We start from the raw sequence: 26,118 nt of genomic DNA on the forward strand, positions 1-26,118 counted from the left end.
TTCTGGGAAGGCTTTCCACTAGATGTAACATTGCTGATGTGACTTGCTTCCATTCTGCCACAAGAGCATTAGTGAAGTCAGGCACTGACTTTGGGCAATTATGCCTGGCTCGCAGTCGGCTGTCCAATTCATCCCAGAGATGTTCGATGGGGTTGAGGTCAGGGCTCTGTGCAGGCCAGTCAAGTTCTTCCACACTGATCTCGACAAAACATTTCTGTATGGACCTCGCTTTGTGCACGGGGTCATTGTCATGCTAAAACAGGAAAGGGCCTTCCCCAAACTGTTGCCACAAAGTTGGAAGCACAGAATTGTCTAGAATGTCATTGTATGCTGTAGTGTTAAGATTTCCCTTCACTGGAACTAAGGGGACTCGCCCAAACCATGAAAAACAACCATTATTCCTCCTCCACCAAACTTGACAGTTGGCACTATGCATTTGGGCAGGTAGTGTTCTCCTGGCATCCGTCAAAACCAGATACGTCTTTTGGACTGTCAGATGGTGAAGCGTGATTCTGCACTTGAGTGCAATTTCGGTGAGCTTTACACCACTCCAGCCGACGCTTGGCATTGTGATCTTAGGCTGTGTGCAGCTGCTCGGCCACGGAAACCCATTTCATGAAGCTCCCTTCAAACAGTTCTAGTGCTGAAGTTGCGTCCAGAGGTAGTTTGGAACTCGCTAATGAGTGTTGCAACCAAGGACAAGGACCAAGGCTTCAGCACTCGGAGGTCCCGTTTACTACTTCGCGGCTGAGCCGTTGTTGTTCCTAGACATTTCCACTTCACAATAACAGCACTTACAGTTAACCACGGCAGTTCTAGCAGAGCAGAAATTTGATGAACTGACCTGTTGGAAAGGTGGCATCCTATGACTGTGCCTCATTGAAAGTCACTGAGCTCTTCAGCACAGGCCATTCTACTGCCAACGTTTGTCTATAGAGATTGCATGGCTGTGTGCTCGATTTTATACAGGGTCAGCAAATAGCCAAATCCACTAACTTGAAGGGGTTGTCGACATACGTATTTGTTTGCTTGAATGTGTGTGTGTGTATATATATATATACTGCATCTATATTTGCCATGAGATTCAAGTGGATAAACCATATGGTTTATGAGAAAATTGACAAAAACATTTTTTAAAGCAACTTTTCCGCAATGGCATTATTTATAATTAACTCTGCAACTCTTCCAAATACTGCCACAAAACATTTTTATAACACATACTGACAATGTAAAAAGTGTAAAAAAATTAATTAAAAGATCATGGTGAAACCCTCATTAATTCACTAAATTGGTTTATAATTAGGGCTCCTGTTTTATACCGTTGTCATTCAAAGTTTAATTTTATATCCTTATTAGATAAATATAATTTTACATGATTTGACACCTGTGATAATCTGAAGTACCCAAAAATGCCACCAGCTGTCATAAAATTCCATATACTCCTTGAAAGTTACCAAAATTCTAGTAGTTTACTTGTAAAACTTTGAACGTTTCCAGTAATATACACTCCCATTGCCACACTATACAGGAGTTACATACCAAAAAAGATGTTTTGACTTCTACTTCTCAAGACAAATTCTTCACATTCCTTGAAATGAAGAGACTAATACCACAATGGGTCAAGACCACAGGGAACTGTCTGGTGCAACAACAGAAAATCAGAAGAATACTAGAACAATAGAATTTGAACAATGACCATGTGTAATGACATAAGGTGCAATGACCTCATAATCATTTAGTAACATTACATCTGCGCTGAACCTACCTTCACTAGAACTGGCTAGTGACTACAGCGGTATAGCCAAATAGCTGGAGTATTTTATTTATACTCCAACATAAACTAAAGCGGGTGGGTGTGTGTGATCACTTGTGCGTGCGTGGTCTAGAAACACATTTCAGAACGCGGAAGGTATGAAAGCAAAGCTTTTTATTGCAAGTATTCGTGAAAGATACACTTCAAAAACTTAAGCAAAGTAACACTAAAAGGCCTAAAGAGAAATACAAAACAAAGACATTTAAAACTAAAATAAAAAGACCTGTTGGTACAACAGAGAGTTTGAAACATACAGAGTAAAGACACAGAGACAGAGACCGAAACAGAGCCAGAGGCATGGAACTCATGTGGCTACCTTGTTCGTATCATCAAACACCCATTGATTTTAGCAGGTGCCTCAGGACTCAAAATGGTATCACAGGACACAATCCTGACTGACATTCAATTAAAAAGTAATGACACAAACCGACCGCACATCAAAATACAAAATAACCTCAAGATAAGGATGAAACACATAGGAAACCCTTTAAAAAGTCCAGCATCCTTGGCCACTGACAAAATCGGTCTTCAAACCAGTTTTAACACTGGGAAAACAGCATCCGATAATCTCTCGGGTAAACGGGATTTCAAAACCTTAACATGGGACTGTGAATGGACTGAAAGCAAGCAGCGTCTGTTTGCACATCAAAACAGAGAGCTAAATGGAGTCAACGTGTCTTAAACTATTTGTCTGTGGGTAATAGGTAGGAAAAGCCTATTGAAGTTCTGAACAGGGTTGACGACCCCTTCAAAGCTCCATGCCTCTGACCCTAGAGTGAGGTGGGAACGACTAACAGGCAGTGGGCAAACAGAACAGCAACTCATTATTACAACACCTTGATTCGTTACACAGGTACAAGTCTAAGTACAGCACACAGAACCCTCGGGCTCCTGTTCTTACATCCACTCACGTGGGGAAACATACACTTTTGTACGTTGGGGCTCACCAACTACTGTAGCACTGTTAGTGGTTTGAAAATAAACATGAAGATTACATTTTGGAGTCGGGCCTTTTTTTGTACTCAACTCAGGCATTCTGTAGTTGTAAATAAAACCCAACAACGAAGTAAGAACACACTTAAGACTGAGGCTTGCATTTGAGTGGAATGGGACTTTAGTCTCTACTCCTTACTGTGTAAAAGTCTCTGGCAAAAGGAAAAAAAAACTCCAGAGGAGACATGAAAGCACAGAAGCCACACCTAACCATACATCCTCTGCCTTAGCACCATCCCTCCCTCCTCCCCTCTATTCTCACCCACCTGTACTCCACCAGGCCAGGGGAGTTCACATGGCTAACACATTAGCAGCTCTGGATGAGGAAGTCAGTTTTTACAAGGCTCAGCCCAGTCCGTGTGGTTCAGTGAAGGTTCCCTACCCCTACAGAGATGAGATGCAACATGTGGGGGTGGTGGGTGGGCTCAACAAGATGGGAGGAGAGAACCGGAGAGGAGAGCGGGACTAGAGAGTACAAGTCGGTGATGAGGACATATGAGAAGGCCTCTTCCCCCAAACAGAAAGCTAAAAGCAGGGGTCTACATAAGTAATACCTCATTTAAAAACAGATGCCCCTGCTCAACTGTGCCCCTCCGTTCGCCCTCCAACACGTTGCTGTGCTTGCGAGGGGTTTAAGGCCTCGTCCCCTAGCTGCACCTCCACCATGCTGCCAATGTTGCGGAGACTCTAACTAGCTGCTCGTTTATGCACTCAATAAATACAGCATAAAATATTTTGCAATATATATTTCATATACATATTAAAAATAACATTTAAATAGGACAAAATAAAACATTCGGCTCAAGTCAGATAAGTGTTAAGACAAAAAAAAATAAACAAGAGAATCTTAGTTATACTTCCGTCTCTAAAACAGTTATGAGAATATCATAATCGGGTATTAATCAAGCATTATACTGTAATAACCAAAGCAATATTTGCAGTTTCTCCTCTCGTGTAGTATAACGTATGCAGCATACAAAGGTAAGTGAGGCGCATTGTTTTTTAATCTCTTGTAAAAAAGATACCACCCCCCCCCTGGACTGATGGGTACCCCAAATGACTCATACAGACCCTCTCGGAGTCTTATTCCAAACCCGAACTGCCCCAAAACCCCAATGAAAGTGGGCCCACTATCCTTCCATTAAGGACAAGACAGACACGCGGCAGGGCGAGGCATTGCACTGGGATGAGAATGCCATGGGCCAGACAACTGCCGACATCCTAATATGAATGCCATTACTTCCAACTTCCTTACATTGGAACACTTAAGAACCGTTGGTGGTTTCAGATTCTTAATGAGAAACCACAAACTGCAGGCCGACTCAAAACAGTCATCATCATCAGCGGAGTCACATGAGCTGGAGGCACACCTTTAAAATGACCACTTAGTAGCGATAGGAACCGTTTTGGTTTGGTGTCGTAATCCAATTCCCCGAGGAGGAAAATCTCCTCAAATCACATAACAAGTCCTCGACACGCCACTGTATCTGGGAGGCGGGGATTGGATGAGGTACACAGACAGAAAACGTTGTGGCTGTGTGTCCGAGTGAGAGTGGCAGTCTATAAAGTGCTGTGCTATGTTCGTCATTCGTGGCCCAGGCTGTGTCACACACACACATCGGTTTTAACTATGACCTCGCTTGTCAACGCAAGTTCCACTGTACCAACCAACCGAGTCGATTGGTCCAAACTCAAAATGCGCCACTAAGTGAACGCTCAACCACAATCATATACTGTCTTTATGCATCTTGGTATGTATAGTGTGTGTACTACTGTGCATGTGTTTCTGCATTGCAATGCTTTTTTTTTTTTTTTCTTCAAAAATGAGATCAATGTCTTTTACCATTTGACTTTTGTTTTACAGCACCACCATAAAGAAAGGCACTTCCTGTGGACTTCTTCACTCTGCCATAGATTTACCTTCCGCGCCGAAAAGAAAGAACCTACACCTCAAAATCCAGTATATCTGTGCGTCACAGGCAATGGAATGAACACACATAGCTACTTTTCCATAGAGTATAGCAATCTCTGGGTTGACCTAGAAGGTCTTAAAAAAAAAAAAAAACACAAAAAAAAAACTGCTGAACACAAACGAACATCTGAAAAACGTTACTGTTGACGGTTTAGCGAGTTGAAAAGTAAAAAAAGGTGTTAGGCAAACACATCTGCTATATGTAAACATGTGTTCTTTTGCCCAGGAAAATCAGAATGTTCTATACAGTCCTTGACGTTCATCATCATGTCAGCTTGGATGATCACTACGCTTGGTCGCTTGCTAAACCATGTACCGATCCATACACACCACCTCCCTCAAATGGCAGCCCTACTTCTCACTTTACATACACCAGAACCAGCCACATGCACAAAAACCCATCTAACAAAAATACCCTACTCTTTACCAACCAAGCACACACCAACAAACCGATACAAGACACTATTGGATCATACATTTACGGAGCAAACTTAACTTCTTCTGTCCTCTAGTCTTCCATATTTTCTTCAATTAGCTCTCAGGGGAATCAGATGGCAGATCTACAGGCTACGGAATGTAGTCCTCTGGGAATCAAAAGTAAGGAGAAAGTGGAAAAAACTAAATGAGATTATATACTTTGTCACATTGCAGACTTTACCGGAGGCCTTAAGGCTTTGTATTTCTGAGCACAAGAAGTGCCCGTGGTTGCGCAAGGAGAGAGGAGAAAAGCAACAACAGTTAAAAAGGCCAAGTCTCGCTCTATAGGGGCCTCATCGCCCACAAGGCTTAAAATAAAACACAGCGGGCCACATTGGTACTCAACGTTCAAGATGACCAGTCCAGGTAACCATCTCATTCTTTAAATCAACTACATCTTTTAAAGTGGGTCTACAACACTTTGACAAGCCCCGGTTTCTCCCGCTCTCCCCTGTTCTACAGGCATCAACTCCTGCCTGAGAGAGACGATCAGGCAGGATCAGAACAATTATGCTCTAAAAAAAAAAACTTAAAAAAAACAAAAGGCCAATGATTTTCATTTGTATTCTTTGACAACAGGGAGTGACAGAAATAGAAGCACCTCTTACTTATAGAAGTCCACCGCATCCCGATCCATAACAGTATAACAACCCAGACACACGCTACATGTCGAAATAGAGCCACCGGCACTGTACGCACGACAAAATACACAAATAACAGTATACATTGCCACAGGACACGAGTCAACAACAGTCGACTCAAAACTCTTGCCACATTTTATTACCCTTCACGTTTAATGATGAATAACTATAGAACTACATGTTAGATTTTTTGTTACTTCCAATCTGGCTTTTGAAAAAGGCTTTTTGGACACTAGTGAAGATCATGAAGGCTCAAACTCATTGGCTTCCAGCCAGGGGAAGGCTAGAGTTGGGAAGGCAGTCAAACGTGACTATAGGGGGGGGGGGGACACACAGGATTCTACCATTGGACCACACTACCGTTCACCTATTGGGGCAGTCCTTGCCTTGAGAACTGCGTCCTTGTATCATTGTACCGTCAAAAACAAGAGATTCTCAAATGGCAACCATTTCCACTAACAGTTAGGACGAGAAATCCCTACAGTTCCCCACATAACACAGACCCTCTCGTCTACTTCATTAGGAGGTTTACTACGGTACATAGCACCAGAGGCATGTGTTCGGTCCAACACACACTTATTTTAGTGCAGATAATTGTCTCTTTTGAACACCACTAGGCATGCCTCATGTCACAGAGCACGTAGGAGCTAAGCAGCGACCACACAAGTCACTCACTCAGTTTCCCGGACTTCCAAGAGTCATCGAATTGTTGACTCTAGAAGACAGCTAGCTACTATTGGTTTGGATGGTCAGTTATATGGGAAATTTCATTTTTGTCTTAGCGGCTTAGCTCTCCTGCCGCTCATGACTGAGGCATGCCTCGATTCTTAGTCACCTTGAGTACATGTAGATATAGCAGCTAGATCCGTGTCTGATGAGGCAGAGTGCAGCATGACTTGATCTGCTAAAATACCGCTGCTATTAGGCAAAGACGATTGGAGAAACTCACACACACATTATATATTTTCTATCGCAAGGATTTCAATGTGATGCAACTTCTGTCAAATGAGGCAAAATGTAGCTTGAAGTCAACTTTCTCCAGCTAAACCTTGCCCTTTAACTTCCTTGTTCGAATACATTTTGAAAGCTAGGACCGCCACGTCATAATCCATCCTTACAACCAGCCATTTAACCGTTCATTTCCAAAACCAGGCACTTGATTTCTAACCCATAACACACTCATTGGCATAACCCTTCGACCTATGAACCCCGATACTCCCTTCATAAAGAGGAGCAACGGGGTAAGTGCCAATTGTGTGGCTCAAAAACATTCTCTTACTATCCGAGAGCTCTCGTAAGAGATCTGGGTTCTAGTACATTCTCCTAAACTCACCGCTGCAGACTTCCAGACATTCAAGTCGTATCCTCTAGAAGACGCTTCCTTCCCTCAGCTAAAACATTATTGCACTAGAGGAAAGCAACATGATCTGTCATTCAATGTAGGATCTTCCACAACACAACTCAAATCCAAGAGAGCAGATAGAATGAAAGAATGCAGAAATAAATGCTCTTCTCATTAAATTACTATATCTTGAGCGTACTAATAAATACTGGAAAGAATGGTAAAAAAAACAAGCATCTTAAATATCAAACATGATGTACAGGAAAGAAAATTCCAAACAGGGTCACATTGCAATGTTGCTGTGACAGCACATTAGATCGATGTCATAGGGGACTGACCTCGGGTTTGATATCATTGTATTACCCTCTACGGATGTGTGCCACTGTATACGCACATTACTTACTGGGTCAAGTCAAATGATAACGAGTAAGAAATCATATGATTAGCATCATAGCTTATTCCCCAGAGGTTGGGACTTTTGAAGAGAGCATTTACACCGTTCAGACTCCAGGTGGCACTGTGCTCAAAATAAGAGCTCGTGTTCGTCTCCTAGTACACAGTGTCCATTGACACGCTCACACTTTTGATAAGTCACCATTGGCTAAAAAAAAAAGGAGGAGGAAAATAAATGGCAAGCCGTGATAGTTCTGCACAGATCGAGATCCACCCTTCAAACACCTCATCCTTTTCTTCTTCTCTCCTCAAACTTTGATAAAGAAAAGTCAAAACATAACTAACAAACGAAAAAGGGCAGAAAGTGATGCCGTTAAACTGAGTTGAGGTAAAAGGCATGATGACGAAAGGGAACGAACTCTGCAACGTCGACCATACACATCCGGAATCAAAACCACAGATCTCTTTCATGACCGGAGAAAAGGAGGGAGGGCCTGGAGGAGGTGGGGGCGGAGTTAGGGTGCCCAGGAAAAGCAGGGGGCTGGTTTAATATTGCATAATAGTGCTGAGTTCTTCCTCTCTTGTTTTAAAGCAGCGTCTGTCTGCATCCTCAGTCCATTGCGGGGGGCTTCCCCCACCCCCCCTCTTCCCTCTACACAGTGTCAGGTCCGGATTGACTGGTTGTGGGGGGCTGCAACCCTCCTTGACTGGCAGGCAGGGGTGTGGGGGTGTGTGTTTTAAGTGCGGTGATGATGGTGTGGGCTGGTGCTCAGGCAAAGTACATGGTCCTCAGCGTGTCGTGGTGAATCTGCACCGCCTTGGCCAGAGCCTGGGGGTCCCGACCGTTACTCTGACCAGAGACATGGCTGCCCTCCGCACTGGGAGAAGAGAAGACATTCATCAGGACAGAGACATACATGAATGGATCAGAAAGACAGGTCAACTATGATACACACTTATTTGAAGCTAAAAAAAAATATTTACAGAGAAAGCTAGCTGTCTGGGTCAGTATAATATCTAGCGCTGCTTTCTGGGTCAGTATAATATCTAGCGCTGCTGTCTGGGTCAGTATAATATCTAGCGCTGCTGTCTGAGTCAGTATAATATCTAGCGCTGCTGTCTGGGTCAGTATAATACCTAGCGCTGCTGTCTGGGTCAGTATAATATCTAGCGCTGCTGTCTGGGTCAGGATAATATCTAGCGCTGCTTTCTGGGTCAGTATAATATCTAGCGCTGCTGTCTGGGTCAGGATAATATCTAGCGCTGTTTTCTGGGTCAGTATAATATCTAGCGCTGCTGTCTGGGTCAGTATAATATCTAGCGCTGCTGTCTGGGGCAGTATAATATCTAGCGCTGCTTACTGGGGGCAGTATAATACCTAGCGCTGCTTACTGGGGGCAGTATAATACCTAGCGCTGCTTTCTGGGTCAGTATAATACCTAGCGCTGCTGTCTGGGGGCAGTATAATACCTAGCGCTGTTGTCTGGGGGCAGTATAATACCTAGCGCTGTTGTCTGGGGGCAGTATAATACCTAGCGCTGTTGTCTGGGGGCAGTATAATACCTAGCGCTGTTGTCTGGGGGCAGTATAATACCTAGCGCTGTTGTCTGGGGGCAGTATAATACCTAGCGCTGTTGTCTGGGGGCAGTATACCTAGCGCTGTTGTCTGGGGGCAGTATAATCCCTAGCGCTGTTGTCTGGGGGCAGTATAATCCCTAGCGCTGTTGTCTGGGGGCAGTATAATCCCTAGCGCTGTTGTCTGGGGGCAGTATAATCCCTAGCGCTGTTGTCTGGGGGCAGTATAATCCCTAGCGCTGTTGTCTGGGGGCAGTATAATCCCTAGCGCTGTTGTCTGGGGGCAATAATACCTAGCGCTGTTGTCTGGGGGCAGTATAATCCCTAGCGCTGTTGTCTGGGGGCAGTATAATACCTAGCGCTGTTGTCTGGGGGCAGTATAATACCTAGCGCTGTTGTCTGGGGGCAGTATAATACCTAGCGCTGTTGTCTGGGGGCAGTATAATACCTAGCGCTGTTGTCTGGGGGCAGTATAATACCTAGCGCTGTTGTCTGGGGGCAGTATAATACCTAGCGCTGTTGTCTGGGGGCAGTATAATACCTAGCGCTGTTGGGGCAGTATAATACCTAGCGCTGTTGTCTGGGGGCAGTATAATACCTAGCGCTGTTGTCTGAGGCAGTATAATACCTAGCGCTGTTGTCTGGGGGCAGTATAATACCTAGCGCTGTTGTCTGGGGGCAGTATAATACCTAGCGCTGTTGTCTGGGGGCAGTATAATACCTAGCGCTGTTGCAGTATAATACCTAGCGCTGTTGTCTGGGGGCAGTATAATACCTAGCGCTGTTGTCTGGGGGCAGTATAATACCTAGCGCTGTTGTCTGGGGGCAGTATAATACCTAGCGCTGTTGTCTGGGGGCAGTATAATACCTAGCGCTGTTGTCTGCGCTGTTGTCTGGGGGTATAATACCTAGCGCTGTTGTCTGGGGGCAGTATAATACCCAGCTGCTGTCTGGGGGCAGTATAATACCTAGCGCTGTTGTCTGGGGGCAGTATAATACCTAGCGCTGTTGTCTGGGGGCAGTATAATACCTAGCGCTGTTGTCTGGGGCAGTATAATACCTAGCGCTGTTGTCTGGGGGCAGTATAATACCTAGCGCTGTTGTCTGGGGGCAGTATAATACCTAGCGCTGTTGTCTGGGGGCAGTATAATACCTAGCGCTGTTGTCTGGGGGCAGTATAACCTAGCGCTGTTGTCTGGGGCAGTATAATACCGCGCTGTTGTCTGGGGCAGTATAATACCTAGCGCTGTTGTCTGGGGGCAGTATAATACCTAGCGCTGTTGTCTGGGGGCAGTATAATACCTAGCGCTGTTGTCTGGGGGCAGTATAATACCTAGCGCTGTCTGGGCAAAGGTATAATACCTAGCGCTGTTGTCTGGGGGCAGTATAATACCTAGCGCTGTTGTCTGGGGGCAGTATAATACCTAGCGCTGTTGTCTGGGGGCAGTATAATACCTAGCGCTGTTGTCTGGGGGCAGTATAATACCTAGCGCTGTTGTCTGGGGCAGTATAATACCTAGCGCTGTTGTCTGGGGGCAGTATAATACCTAGCGCTGTTGTCTGGGGGCAGTGTACCTAGCGCTGGGGCAGTATAATACCTAGCGCTGTTGTCTGGGGGCAGTATAATACGCTGTTGTAGTATAATACCTAGCGCTGTTGTCTGGGGGCAGTATAATACCTAGCGCTGTTGTCTGGGGGCAGTATAATACCTAGCGCTGTTGTCTGGGGCAGTATAATACCTAGCGCTGTTGTCTGGGGGCAGTATAATACCTAGCGCTGTTGTCTGGGGGCAGTATAATACCTAGCGCTGTTGTCTGGGGGCAGTATAATACCTAGCGCTGTTGTCTGGGGGCAGTATAATACCTAGCGCTGTTGTCTGGGGGCAGTATAATACCTAGCGCTGTTGTCTGGGGCAGTATAATACCTAGCTGTTGTCTGGGGGCAGTATAATACCTAGCGCTGTTGTCTGGGGGCAGTATAATACCTAGCGCTGTTGTTGTCTGCTGTTGTCTGGGGGCAGTATAATACCTAGCGCTGTTGTCTGGGGGCAGTATAATACCTAGCGCTGTTGTCTGGGGCAGTATAATACCTAGCGCTGTTGTCTGGGGGCAGTATAATACCTAGCGCTGTTGTCTGGGGGCAGTATAATACCTAGCGCTGTTGTCTGGGGGCAGTATAATACCTAGCGCTGTTGTCTGGGGGCAGTATAATACCTAGCGCTGTTGTCTGGGGGCAGTATAATACCTAGCGCTGTTGTCTCAAAGGTATAATACCTAGCGCTGTTGTCTGGGGCAGTATAATACCTAGCGCTGGGGCAGTATAATACCTAGCGCTGTTGTCTGGGGGCAGTATAATACCTAGCGCTGTTGTCTGGGGGCAGTATAATACCTAGCGCTAGTATAATACCTGTTGTCTGGGGGCAGTATAATACCTAGCGCTGTTGTCTGGGGCAGTATAATACCTAGCGCTGTTGTCTGGGGCAGTATAATACCTAGCGCTGTTGTCTGGGGCAGTATAATACCTAGCGCTGTTGTCTGGGGGCAGTATAATACCTAGCGCTGTTGTCTGGGGGCAGTATAATACCTAGCGCTGTTGTCTGGGGGCAGTATAATACCTAGCGCTGTTGTCTGGGGGCAGTATAATACCTAGCGCTGTTGTCTGGGGGCAGTATAATACCTAGCGCTGTTGTCTGGGGGCAGTATAATACCTAGCGCTGTTGTCTGGGGGCAGTATAATACCTAGCGCTGTTGTCTGGGGGCAGTATAATACCTAGCGCTGTTGTCTGGGGGCAGTATAATACCTAGCGCTGTTGTCTGGGGCAGTATAATACCTAGCGCTGTTGTCTGGGGGCAGTATAATACCTAGCGCTGTTGTCTGGGGGCAGTATAATACCTAGCGCTGTTGTCTGGGGGCAGTATAATACCTAGCGCTGTTGTCTGGGGGCAGTAGCGCTGTTGTCTGGGGGCAGTATAACCTAGCGCTGTTGTCTGGGGCAGTATAATACCTAGCGCTGTTGTCTGGGGGCAGTATAATACCTAGCGCTGTTGTCTGGGGGCAGCGCTGTTGTCTGGGGGCAGTATAATACCTAGCGCTGTTGTCTGGGGGCAGTATAATACCTAGCGCTGTTGTCTGGGGGCAGTATAATACCTAGCGCTGTTGTCTGGGGCAGTATAATACCTAGCGCTGTTGTCTGGGGGCAGTATAATACCTAGCGCTGTTGTCTGGGGCAGTATAATACCTAGCGCTGTTGTCTGGGGGCAGTATAATACCTAGCGCTGTTGTCTGGGGGCAGTATAATACCTAGCGCTGTTGTCTGGGGCAGTATAATACCTAGCGCTGTTGTCTGGGTGCAGTATAATACCTAGCGCTGTTGTCTGGGGGCAGTATAATACCTAGCGCTGTTGTCTGGGGGCAGTATAATACCTAGCTGTTGTCTGGGTGCAGTATAATACCTAGCGCTGTTGTCTGGGTGCAGTATAATACCTAGCGCTGTTGTCTGGGGGCAGTATAATACCTAGCGCTGTTGTCTGGGGCAGTATAATACCTAGCGCTGTTGTCTGGGGCAGTATAATACCTAGCGCTGTTGTCTGGGGGCAGTATAATACCTAGCGCTGTTGTCTGGGGGCAGTATAATACCTAGCGCTGTTGTCTGGGGGCAGTATAATACCTAGCGCTGTTGTCTGGGGGCAGTATAATACCTAGCGCTGTTGTCTGGGGGCAGTATAATACCTAGCGCTGTTGTCTGGGGGCAGTATAATACCTAGCGCTGTTGTCTGGGGGCAGTATAATACCTAGCGCTGCTGTCTGGGGGCAGTATAATACCTAGCGCTGCTGTCTGGGGGCAGTATAATACCTAGCGCTGCTGTCTGGGGGCAGTATAATACCTAGCGCTGCTGTCTGGGGGCAGTATAATACCTAGCGCTGCTGTCTGGGGGCAGTATAATACCTAGCGCTGCTGTCTGGGGGCAGTATAATACCTAGCGCTGCTGTCTGGGGGCAGTATAATACCTAGCTGCTGTCTGGGGGCAGTATAATACCTAGCGCTGCTGTCTGGGGCAGTATAATACCTAGCGCTGTCTGGGGGCAGTATAATACCTAGCGCTGCCTTGGGGGCAGTATAATACCTAGCGCTGCCTTGGGGGCAGTATAATACCTAGCGCTGCCTTGGGGCAGTATAATACCTAGCGCTGCCTTGGGGGCAGTATAATACCTAGCGCTGCCTTGGGGCAGTATAATACCTAGTATAATACCGCTGCCTTGGGGGCAGTATAATACCTAGCGCTGCCTTGGGGGCAGTATAATACCTAGCGCTGCCTTGGGGGCAGTATAATACCTAGCGCTGCCTTGGGGGCAGTATAATACCTAGCGCTGCCTTGGGGGCAGTATAATACCTAGCGCTGCCTTGGGGGCAGTATAATACCTAGCGCTGCCTTGGGGGCAGTATAATACCTAGCGCTGCCTTGGGGGCAGTATAATACCTAGCGCTGCCTTGGGGGCAGTATAATACCTAGCGCTGCCTTGGGGGCAGTATAATACCTAGCGCTGCCTTGGGGGCAGTATAATACCTAGCGCTGCTTTGGGGGCAGTAGAACACACACAAAAACAGTATTGCAATACTGTACATCTCACCCAAAATAGATAGGAAATATGAAACGTAAAGTTGAGCACAACAGAGGCGAAGCATGCAGAAAGACTAAATCAGTCTGTTTTGTGCAGTGAGAGTAACCCCCACCCCCCATCCCTGCCAATCACCTGTCATGCTCCTTGTCCACCAGATGGTAGCGGGCACGGAAGGCCACCAGGTGGGCGTAGTAGGCTGGCGCGGGGATGGAGACGGAGCGGGTGCAGCGCACGTAGGTGTGGCACAGCTGGTAAGTGAGCAGCTGGAACTCGTCGGCCGTGAAGCAGTTGTCGTCCCACAGGACGTGGTAGTGGGAGGGCCGACTGGTGCCCTGGGGACAGCAGACGTTACACATACTACACAGCCTCAATATGGGGATTTAATAGAGATGTGGTATAAAGACTGAAGTAGAAAGACAATGGCTTTCAACTGAAATTCAGGACAATTGGGTTTTTAGAATGAACTATAGGCCTACTTATTTACAAATTTTGTAGTTTAGTTTCAGTAAAAAATGGTTTACCTACCAAAAAAACAATACACAGTGTGTTTAAATTCTAAAAAGGAGGCGTATTTCCTGAGAGTAAAGTCATTTCCTGAGAGTAAAGTGCAGTGAGGCAGCAGGCTAGATGAACAGATGGTGAATGCCCCAGTACCTGTATTCCAGCGTGACTGCAGAGGTAAAAGTCAAACTCGTAGGGGTGTGTGATGTCCGTGTCCACCGTGGTGCCAGCAGGAATGTTTCCACTACGTCCAACCTGAAAGAAAAGTTGTCGTCAATTTGGGGTTATTATTAATAAACTGGCAAAAGTTAAAAACGTCCTTCCATCGGTCCTGTTCTTCTTCAACACCAAGCGTCACACAAACACACGTCCATCCCTTGGACTCATTTAACGACGGCAGAAAGTGAACGAACAAACAGCGGGAGGGAGGTGTAGAATGTTTAAATGTTTTATTTAACTAGGCAAGTCAGTTAAGAACAAATACTTATTTACAATGACGCCGGGACAACTGTGAGCCGCCCCATATCCACAGTTCTGAATGATGTAATCTACAAATGACCAGAATAATGACCAAATGGATTTCTCCCCGTCTGTAAAAGTGCACTTCACTTGTAAACAAGGTGATAAACGCCAAAAAGCCCTGCTCTCCCAGGCCTCGAGTGGCACTCCAGGTCCGTCAATCCACATCAGGCCTAATGCTATAATGGAATATAATTACCAAGAGAGCAGGCCCATTGACAACAGGGTAATTGGATAATTAGGACAACCATTTAGAGCGCTTAATAAACTAGGGGGTAATAAAGAACACGGACCAACTCAAACACACAGCCCCCCCCCCCCCCTCCCCTAATCTATAAAAGGGCTTTTCACACTGCTGTGCCAAACAGAGTTGAACCAAGCTGTAGTGAGCTGGCCTAAGAAAATATAAGAGCCAGCACAGTTTGGGTGGGTGTCGTCCCTATAGTGTGACTCAGGCATGAGTATCATGTCAGAATGACCGTAAGGTAGCTGGGAGGGTGGCCGGAAGTCAAGTGGGCCCGCTCACCCTTTCGTTGCGGTCGGCACAGAAGAGGCGGGTGTGGTGGCGTTTCTGGACCACAATGTAGGTGATGCCGGGCTGGTACTCCTTCTCTAGGCCAATGCAGGCCTCGCGGATGGCCAGCAGCTCGTAGTACAGCACCTGGGGTGGGCAGAGGGATAAAACGGGGTTAAAACATCCATTACGGACGATATGGTTTTGGATGTCCACCATCTCGGCTCTGAGCAGTTTTTATAGATCGCACCAGTTGAGGTTGTTTTCATGTTTTGGTCACAGTCGTGCATGTTATTCTAATGTCCTCTTAGTGGATCTTCATGATGTGCATCAATGGTTTACTTAAACAGATAGGGCATCTACCTAACTTCATCAGTTTAATTAAAGAGGGACATTTGACTTGCAACCTTTGACCCTCTAGTTTCTGAAGTTCTGGAGGTGGAGAGCGACTTACATTTTTCCCCCCAGGATAGTCACTTGGCCTTTGCTCACCTGTCTGAACTGGCCCTCTGACACTCCGTCCCTGTAGAAGATGATCCTGGTGGGCTTGTAGCGGGTCGACTTGTAGAACTGGATCAGCAGTTCTCGGACCATAGAGGCCAGATCCTGGATCACCTCCTGCCTGGGCCTCTGGACCCTCACTGTGGCACAGTACCTGCTGGGGTGGGCGTCCATACTGCCGACCACCTGGAGATGTATAGAGAAAAACAGGGTGGGAGAGAGAGAGTGTGTGTGTGTGTGAGACACCAGCACTGAGCAAATTGAATAGCTCTGCACAAACATTATGAACTCGAATGCAATGGCAATACAGTATAGACCAGGCCACAGAAGTCTCAAACATGCGGTTATCTTAGTAAAATGTAGCCCATGGTTGGAATAGTAAAAAATATATAAATGTGGCCCCTGGGCTAAATGAGTTCAAGACTCCTGGTATAGGCCAATAGGAGTTAAGTGAACTCACTGCAGCGATGGAGGGCTTCTTCCCGTCTCCAGCGGGGGGGTGTGTAACGTCCGCCCCCAGGAAGATGATTGGCTGCTGGAATACTGAGGGTCTGGGTGGAGGAAGAGGGAAGGACCAGTGAGGACAGAGTTCAAACAAAGGTTCTCTAAAATGATTAAGGGTTTAGATTTGACACTATGTACATTATGTCAATCATAAATTGGAGGACACTTGATTGGGAGATTGCTATTGATGTAATCTGTGTACAAAAAAACAAAAACATTCTCCTACATATGGCATTTGAAACAGATATGGACTATTGTAGTAAGTTCTAAGGATTAACAAAGTAAATGTGCTGTTTAAACGGATGCCCCACTTCACGTCTCAAAACAAAGTGGTGCACACTTATAATGGAAGATAAATATGACTAAATGTGCTTTCAGCTGATTAAAAATATTTGTATGGTCATTCCAGTCCTTCTATCCTCCAGCCATGGTGGCCACATACCGTTGGTGAGGCATCAGGATATTGTTGATTCCCCCCAGCTTGACATTGATCTTGAGGCAGAGGTTGGAGAGGGTCTGGGGGGACGTCTTCACCACGTTCTTCACCTGGACACACTGAGTGGCCATTCCTAGGAGAGTGTCTCCCACCCTCTTCACCTCCGCTACACAGGACCAGTAACATGCAGTGAGCAATCAATCTCTGTGCAATTAACAGTTAGTCAGATTAGGGAAGTAAAGAGTAAGGTACCACCTATGCTTTAAAGGGAAGGTATTGATAGATAACAGATAGTGTACATCTGTCTGGTAACACACATCCCTTATCAAAGCTGCTTCAGCAGCACAAGAATTTCAAAGAAAAGCAGATGCTTTGGTAGAACGATTATATAGATACAGAAAATGTTAGACAATTAATCAGCATGGATAAGGTGACTGTAAATTTCGGTGTTCCTCAAGGCTCCATTTAGGACCAGTGCTAGCCTCTACACTGGCTTCCTGTTAAGGCTCGGGCTGATTAAGGTTTTACTGCTAACCTACAAAGCATTACATGGGCTTGCTCCTACCCATCTTTCCGATTTTGTCCTGCCGTACATACCTACACGTATGCTACGGTCACAAGACGCAAGCCTCCTTACTGTCCCTATAATTTCTAAGCAAACAGCTGGAGGCAGGGCTTTCTCATATAGAGCTCCATTTTCATGGAATGGTCTGCCTATCCATGTGAGAGATGCAGACTCGGTCTCAACCTTTAAGTCTTTATTGAAGACTCATCTCTTCAGTAGGTCCTATGATTGAGTGTAGTCTGGCCCAGGAGTGTGAAGGTGAACGCAGAGTCTCCCTCGGCACAGCCAGAAGAGGACTGGCCACCCCTCACAGCCTGGTTCCTCTAGGTTCCTTCCTAGGTTCAAGCCTTTCTAGGGAGTTTTTCCTAGCCGCTGTGCTTCTACACCTGCGCTGTTTGGGGTTTTAGGCTGGGTTTCTGTTCAGCACTTTGTGACATCAGCTGATATAAGAAGGGCTTTATGAATAAATGTGATTGATTCCAATGAATATCATGTGAATATGTATGTCTATGGGTGCCGCCTACCGTAGACGGGGGTCTTTCCGGGCAGGATGACGATGATGAGCTGCAGTCCAGAGTAGGTGTTCTTCAGGTGCCTGAACATGGGCTCCACACTGTCGGCTCCCTGGGCGTATTTACAGAAACACGGCTGGCCCTGGATGGGCATCCCAGCATCCTTGGAGATCTTACGCAGCTGGTCTGTGAAACCCCTATAAGAGGTGGGTAATGGATGGAGGAATTAGGGAGGGAAAGAGTAATGAAGAGACAGTAATGGAGGAATGAGGGAGTAGGGAAAAGGGAAGGTTGTAAAGACCAAATATTAATCTAGTTGGTTAGGGAGTGGTTTAGTAATGTCATCCTTGAGAGTTGCTGTGTAAATTCTAACAAGGTTGTATCGGAGGCGTAGAGGACAAACTAATTACACAAGGATCACTTTCTTATCTGGAAGGCCATCTCCAACATCCGTAACAGGGAGGGATTCCTTTCCATGTATCCCTGTGGCTATGTGAGAAGCTGCTTAATGAATAGGGGGGTTATGTTTATTAGGCACCAAATGGAAGAAAATGTACTGAAACAGGGCAGGACTACCTGGACCAATAAGAAACGCTCATTTGTTTTCCGTTGAACATTTTGCCACGGTGTGCCCTAACGAGCATAACCCAGTTGTACACATAGTAAGTGGGTGAAACAGATAAGACTGGCTGGTTCTTACTTGAGGATCTCCTCACGACACTGCCTCTGTGTGGCGAAACACGCGATGGCCCACATCTTGATCTCTACTCCCGTGTGGAACTGTTTGCCCCTCATGTCCCACACCCCGTGACTTGGGGTGGCCACTGTCCGGTTCTGAAACCACAGTGTAGTACGGTTGATCTGCTGCGTGTACACACACTTTTGCGCAAACACACACTTGTTTTTCTATCCTTGTGTGGACCTAAAAATTTATTTCCAATAAAAATCCTATTTTCCCTAACCCTAATTGTAAGCAGAAACCTAACCCCTACGTTGAAAATAGCATTTGTCATCATGGGGATGTGGGAAATGTCTCCATGAGGGATCATTTTCCATGTTTTAGTATCCTTGGGGACATTTGGGGATGTCAGGTCCCCACGAGGATAGAAACAAATTGCACAGTAACCACATACACCCAATAGAGTAGGACATGCAGACAATTCATGCAGGCACACATGTAGAAATGACACAAAATTGCGTGTAGACACCAACACTGGATACAGAGTCAAATTTAAAACACACACACACGTATAGACTGAAAGACAGGTGCTGTTTTTAAAAATGCTGCCCCTAACCTTTACATTAACCCTTTAAGGCAAGGCACCACAGGCTGAAATGACATTTCTATATTTGAGTCTTTAATATTAGTACTTTCAAAAAGTAAACAAAAATGTCCAAAACTATGTACACATTTTATTTTGTTTGTTTATCATCATACTAACATCAAAATGTCATGAATTTTAACCACATTCATTAATGGACATCATTTCAAAGCTCACTACGTGTAATTAACTATAAATCATTTAAAAGGCCAATACAAACTGGACAACAGTGCCTTCGGAAAGTAAACCCCTTGACTTTTCCACTTTGTTACGTTATAGCCTTATTCTAAAATTGATACATAAAAAAAAAAAATCCTCAACAAGCGACACAATAGCACATAATGACAAAACAGGCTTTAGACATTTTTGCTAATGTATAAAAAAATATCAGAAATACTTTTTTTTGCACAAGTATTCAGCTCCTTTGCTATGAGACTCGAAATTGAGCTCAGGTGCATGCTGTTTCCATTGATCATCCTTGAGATGTTTTAACAACTTGGAGTCCACCTGTGGTAAATTCAATTGATTGGACATGATTTGGAAAGGCACATACCGGTCTATATCAGGTCCCACAGTTGACAGTGCATGTCAGAGAAAAAAAACAAGCCATGAGGTCAAAGGAATTGTCCGTAGAGCTCCAAGATAGGATTGTGTTGAGGCACAGATCTGGGGAAGGGTACCAAACTATTTCTGTAGCATTGAAGGTCCTCAAGAATACAGTGGCCTCCATTTTTTAAATGGAAGATTTTCAGAACCACCAAGACTCTTCCTAGAGCTGGCCACCCGGCCAAACTGAGCAATCGGGGGAGAAAGGCCTTGGTCAGGGAGGTGACCAAGAACTTGATGGTCACCCTGACAGAGCTCCAGAGTTCCTCTGTGGAGATGGGAGAACCATCCAGAAAGACAACCATCTCTACAGCATTCCACCAAATCAGGCGTTTATGGTAGAGTGGCCAGACGGAAGCCCCTCAGTAAAAGGCACATGACAGCCCACTTGGAGTTTGCCAAAAGGCACCGAAAGACTCTCAGACCATGATAAACAAGATTATCTGGTCTGATGAAACCAAGATTGAACTATTTGGACAGAATGCCAAGCATCACGTCTGGAGGAAGCCTGGCACTATCCGTACGGTGAAGGACGGTGGTGGCAGCATCACGCTGTGGGTTTCTTGTTCAGCGGCAGGGACAGCGAGACTAGCCAGGATCGAGGGATAGATGAACGGAGCAAAGTACAAAGAGATCCTTGATGAAATCACTCGAGCAGGTTCAGGATCTCAGACTGGGGCGAAGGTTCACCTTCCAACAGGACAACGACCCTAAGCACACAGCAAAGACTCTGAATGTCCTTGAGTGGCCCAGCCAAAGGCCGACCATGAACCCGATCGAACATTTCTGGAGACGTGAAAATATCTGTGAAGCAATGCTCCCCATCCAACCTGACAGAGCTTGATAGGATCTGCAGAGAAGAACAGGAGAAACTCCCCAAACACAGATGTGCCAAGCTTTTAGCGTCATACCCAAGAAGAATTGAGGCTGTAATAACTGCCAAAAGGTGCTTCAACAAGGTACTTAGTAAAGGGTCTGAATACTTATGTAAATGTGATTAAAATATATGTATAAATTAGCAAAAAATTCTAAAAACCTGTTTTCCCTTTGTCACTACGGGGTAGTGTGTGTAGATTGTTTTTCCTCAAACAAATTAATACATTTTAGAATAAGGCTATAATGTACAAAATGTGGAAAAATTCAAGGGGTCTGAACACTTTCCGAAGGCACTGTATATGTAGTAACTTCATTTGAAGAGATCGTGATTAGGTCTCAATAGGTGTTTTGCGATTGGTAAGGTAAATTCATTGTACTTCACTTTAATGGCCATTTATTTCCTGAAAGTCAGACTCTTCCAACACTCCAACTCTCCCAGCTTCAGAATCTTCTGCATTCTCCAAATTTAGCCGTCACAAAATTTGTTTATAGTTAAAAATCTGAATTTGATAACATTTTATTTGAAAATATGCACCAAATATGCTGTTTACGTACATGGTTTAGTAACTTACAGACAAGGTAGAAATACGAAAACAAGTCAGGTCCTGGAGTGTCTTAACAAAATGAAACCAGAATCTTTAGGCTGACTACCTCTACTGTCCAGAAAAACAGATTTATTGGAGTTCTCCTTGGGCAGTCCTAATCACTTTAAAATGTTTGAATACAAAACTGGGTCTGGGATTAAGGCTTAAAATTTGATTTGACTGTTTCCAGTAAAATCCCACTAATGTGTCATCTACTCTCACAAATTGCAAAAAGTGAAATTGCCAAAAAAAAAAAAAAAAAAAAAAAAAAAAAAAAAAAAAAAGCATGAACACCACAAATGGAAGCTAAAATTGAGTCAAAGCATATTATGTCAAAACGATCTGTACTATGCATTCTCAATAAAAGCAGAAATGAAAAATTATGTAGCCGTGTTAGCTTTGAGCAAAGACTACTAGTTTATATTAATCCACACAGACGAGCCTGTATTCATAAATTGTCTTAGAGTAGGCGTGCCGAATCTAGGATCAATTTTGTCTTTGAAATCACTATGAAGAAGAGGGGGACCTGATCCTAGATCAGCACACCTGCTCCTAGACGATTCACAGAGGGGAAAGACAAACGGATCAAACCAAAGCAAGGGGGTTAGTTCCCTCATATAGCAAGGGTAGGTAGCGTGTCAAACAAACAGAGTATGGAGCGTGATTTAAAGGAAGGGTACCATAAAGTGCTCTGTGCTCACCCTGCCGCCGTATTGCAGCATGGGGGCGGGCAGCACGCGCCCCGTCACGTGGGCCATCTCGTCGCGCACCTTGAACTGGAACTCCTGCACAAAGGGGTCAGCCTCGTAGTTGGCACTACGCACCTGCAGGGGTCACACACACAGAGACAGAGAAAGGGGTGTTTAGGGTGGTGAGGTAAGTTGGTAATCCAGAAGGCAGTGTCATATTCACAATGCACTAAAACTATTAGAAACACTCAAATTGTCAAAAAATAAAACATTAATTTGGTACGGAATGCCCTAATGAATATGACCCACTTTTGAGGAGGTTGATATTGAGACAACTCACAAGTATGTAGATTGTTTTTAGTTCACATTTCCCCCAGAATTCTGTCACACGCAACATCCTGAAATAACCTTAGACATCTTTAAAACATTGTCAAACTTCCCCCTCGGTTTGTCCAATCGTTATGCATATTTCACAGTTATTCCACCCACACTTTAATTCAGTTACTATTCACCGATGGTTCTCTGCATCTAAATTAGAAGTTTACTGTCTCTGGCAGTGTACTATCAGCCAGAGGTATGTCTTAATCCCAGGTGGGAGATCGGAAGTCTGTTTAATAAGGTGGCCGAAGCATAGCCTGAATTAAATGCCATCTATTGGAGTCGAATGGCAGAGGTGTTAGCCTCTCTCATCCTCCAGAAAACACCATGGCCAGGCAGAGTGCTGGTGACAGCTAGCCAACAATACCATCTTCAAAGTAGCCTTTCACTGACCTCAATTAAAACTGACCTGGGCCCGTATTCATTAAGTGTCTCAGAGTAGGAGTGCCGATCGATGATCAGTTTAGCCTTTTAGATCATAAAGAACAAGACGGGGGACCTGATCAGTTTAGCCTTTTAGATCATAAAGAACAAGACGGGGGACCTGATCCTAGATTAGACATTTCGGCAAACCGTACCAATACATCCTCCAAAACACCGGTTGAGGGCATTACCAACATATTCAAATAATGATTGACATTTTCATTTAACTTTATTTTGATCAATTTATTCATACAATTTCATCCTTCCACAAGATATTGTCCCGACAAAAATCTATGGTTGCTACCCAACCCGGCTGGTCATTCGTTCTATCGGTTCGGTTTGACGAAACGGCTCAGAGTTGGAGAGCTAATCTAGGATCTAATTTATGATCTAAAAGGCTTCGTTCTATCGGCCAGCCACCCAGTCGCTAAGTCTTTTTGTTCTAAGTCTATGGACACAACCCAGTCGTTTGTTCTAAATGTTCCGTTGACATGATGGCTGGCAAACATTTTTATCCCTTACTTGCTTGCTAGCTAGCTAGCCAACTTTGGCTAACACAGTCACGTCAAACAGTGTAGCCAAAATACAGTAAACCAGCTGCATTTCCTGTTTTTCTATTGACATTTCCTCATGGACAGGACCAGTCAAAAGTTTGGATACACCTACTCATTCAAGAGTTTTACTTTATTTTTAATATGTTCTACATTGTAGAATAATAGTGAAGACATCAAAACTATGAAATAACACATGTAGTAAACACATGTAGGAATCATGTAGGAACCAAAAAAAGTGTTCATTCAAAATAGATTTTATATTTGAGATTCGTCAATGTAGCCACCATTTGCCTTGGATGACAATTTCGCACAGTCTTGGCATTCTCTCAAAAAGCTTTGAGGTAGTCTCCTGGAATGCATTTAAAATTGACAGGGGCTTCCGGCGCCGACAGAGATGGCCGCCTCGCTTCGACAGAGATGGCCGCCTCGCTCCGGCGCCGACAGAGATGGCCGCCTCGCTTCGCGTTCCTAGGAAACTATGCAGTTTTTTGTTATTTTACGTGTTATTTCTTACATTAGTAACCCAGGTCATCTTAGGTTTCATTACATACAGTCGAGAAGAACTACTGAATATAAGATCAGCGTCAACTCACCATCAGTACGACCAAGAATATGTTTTCCGCGACGCGGATCCTGTGTTCTGCCTTACAAACAGGACAACGGAATGGATCGCATGCAGCGACCCAAGGAAACGACTCCGAAAAAGAGGGAAACGTAGCGGTCTTCTGGTCAGACTCAGGACAAGGGCACATCGCGCACCACTCCCCAGCATTCTTCTTGCCAATGTCCAGTCTCTTGACAACAAGGTTGATGAAATCCGAGCAAGGGTAGCATTCCAGACGGACATCAGAGACTGCAACGTTCTCTGCTTCACGGAAACATGGCTCACTGGAAAGACGCTATCCGGGGCGGTGCAGCCAACGGGTTTCTCCACGCATCGCGCCGACAGAAACAAACATCTTTCTGGTAAGAAGAGTGGCGGGGGCGTATGCCTCATTACTAACGAGACATGGTGTGATGAAGGAAACATACAGGAACTCAAATCCTTCTGTTCACCTGATTTAGAATTCCTCACAATCAAATGTAGACCGCATTATCTTCCAAGAGAATTCTCTTCGATTATAATCACAGCCGTATATATCCCCCCCCCAAGCAGACACATCGATGGCTCTGAACGAACTTTATTTAACTCTTTGCAAACTGGAAACCATTTATCCGGAGGCTGCATTCATTGTAGCTGGGGATTTTAACAAAGCTAATCTGAAAACAAGACTCCCTAAATTTTATCAGCATATCGATTGCGCAACCAGGGGTGGTAAAACCTTGGATCATTGTTACTCTAACTTCCGCGACGCATATAAGGCCCTGCCCCGCCCCCCTTTCGGAAAAGCTGACCACGACTCCATTTTGTTGATCCCTGCCTACAGGCAGAAACTTAAACAAGAGGCTCCCACGCTGAGGTCTGTCCAACGCTGGTCCGACCAAGCTGACTCCACACTCCAAGACTGCTTCCATCACGTGGACTGGGACATGTTTCGTATTGCGTCAGATAAAAATATTGACGAATACGCTGATTCGGTGTGCGAGTTCATTAGAACGTGCGTTGAAGATGCCGTTCCCATAGCAACGATAAAAACATTCCCTAACCAGAAACCGTGGATTGATGGCAGCATTCGCGTGAAACTGAAAGCGCGAACCACTGCTTTTAATCAGGGCAAGGTGTCTGGCAACATGACCGAATACAAACAGTGCAGCTATTCCCTCCGCAAGGCTATTAAACAAGCTAAGCGTCAGTACAGAGACAAAGTAGAATCTCAATTCAACGGCTCAGACACAAGAGGCATGTGGCAGAGTCTACAGTCAATCACGGACTACAAGAAGAAACCCAGCCCAGTCACGGACCAGGATGTCTTGCTCCCAGGCAGACTAAATAACTTTTTTTGCCCGCTTTGAGGACAATACAGTGCCACTGACACGGCCTGCAACGAAAACATGCGGTCTCTCCTTCACTGCAGCCGAGGTGAGTAAGACATTTAAACGTGTTAACCCTCGCAAGGCTGCAGGCCCAGACGGCATCCCCAGCCGCGCCCTCAGAGCATGCGCAGACCAGCTGGCTGGTGTGTTTACGGACATATTCAATCAATCCCTATACCAGTCTGCTGTTCCCACATGCTTCAAGAGGGCCACCATTGTTCCTGTTCCCAAGAAAGCTAAGGTAACTGAGCTAAACGATTACCGCCCGTAGCACTCACTTCCGTCATCATGAAGTGCTTTGAGAGACTAGTCAAGGACCATATCACCTCCACCCTACCTGACACCCTAGACCCACTCCAATTTGCTTACCGCCCAAATAGGTCCACAGACGATGCAATCTCAACCACACTGCACACTGCCCTAACCCACCTGGACAAGAGGAATACCTATGTGAGAATGCTGTTCATCGACTACAGCTCGGCATTCAACACCATAGTACCCTCCAAGCTCGTCATCAAGCTCGAGACCCTGGGTCTCGACCCGCCCTGTGCAACTGGGTACTGGACTTCCTGACGGGCCCCCAGGTGGTGAGGGTAGGCAACAACATCTCCTCCCCGCTGATCCTCAACACGGGGGCCCCACAAGGGTGCGTTCTGAGCCCTCTCCTGTACTCCCTGTTCACCCACGACTGCGTGGCCACGCACGCCTCCAACTCAATCATCAAGTTTGCGGACGACACAACAGTGGTAGGCTTGATTACCAACAACGACGAGACGGCCTACAGGGAGGAGGTGAGGGCCCTCGGAGTGTGGTGTCAGGAAAATAACCTCACAC

General features: G+C 45.7%; 1 protein-coding gene across 2 annotated transcripts in view; it reads right to left on the minus strand.

The window, feature by feature from the left end:
• Positions 1–1,910: 1,910 nt before the first annotated feature.
• The window catches only part of LOC115141194 (protein argonaute-3), a 49,618-nt gene continuing 25,410 nt past the window's right edge, over positions 1,911–26,118 (minus strand). Inside the window, exons 10-19 of one of the 2 annotated variants that reach the window (XM_029679921.2) lie at positions 21,968–22,090; positions 18,579–18,712; positions 17,891–18,075; positions 16,808–16,967; positions 16,322–16,412; positions 15,853–16,047; positions 15,373–15,507; positions 14,481–14,582; positions 13,959–14,158; positions 1,911–8,509 (exon numbers count right to left, since the gene is read on the minus strand). In XM_029679921.2, the coding sequence (XP_029535781.1) occupies positions 8,401–8,509; positions 13,959–14,158; positions 14,481–14,582; positions 15,373–15,507; positions 15,853–16,047; positions 16,322–16,412; positions 16,808–16,967; positions 17,891–18,075; positions 18,579–18,712; positions 21,968–22,090 (1,434 nt within the window). In that variant the 3' untranslated portion in view covers positions 1,911–8,400. Of the gene's footprint in view, positions 8,510–13,958; positions 14,159–14,480; positions 14,583–15,372; positions 15,508–15,852; positions 16,048–16,321; positions 16,413–16,807; positions 16,968–17,890; positions 18,076–18,578; positions 18,713–21,946; positions 22,091–26,118 lie in introns of both variants that reach the window. The other variant, XM_029679920.2, reaches the window with a different exon arrangement.

The sequence above is a fragment of the Oncorhynchus nerka genome, linkage group LG14 (genome assembly GCF_034236695.1).
Source record: "Oncorhynchus nerka isolate Pitt River linkage group LG14, Oner_Uvic_2.0, whole genome shotgun sequence".
NCBI classification, from domain to species: domain Eukaryota; kingdom Metazoa; phylum Chordata; class Actinopteri; order Salmoniformes; family Salmonidae; genus Oncorhynchus; species Oncorhynchus nerka.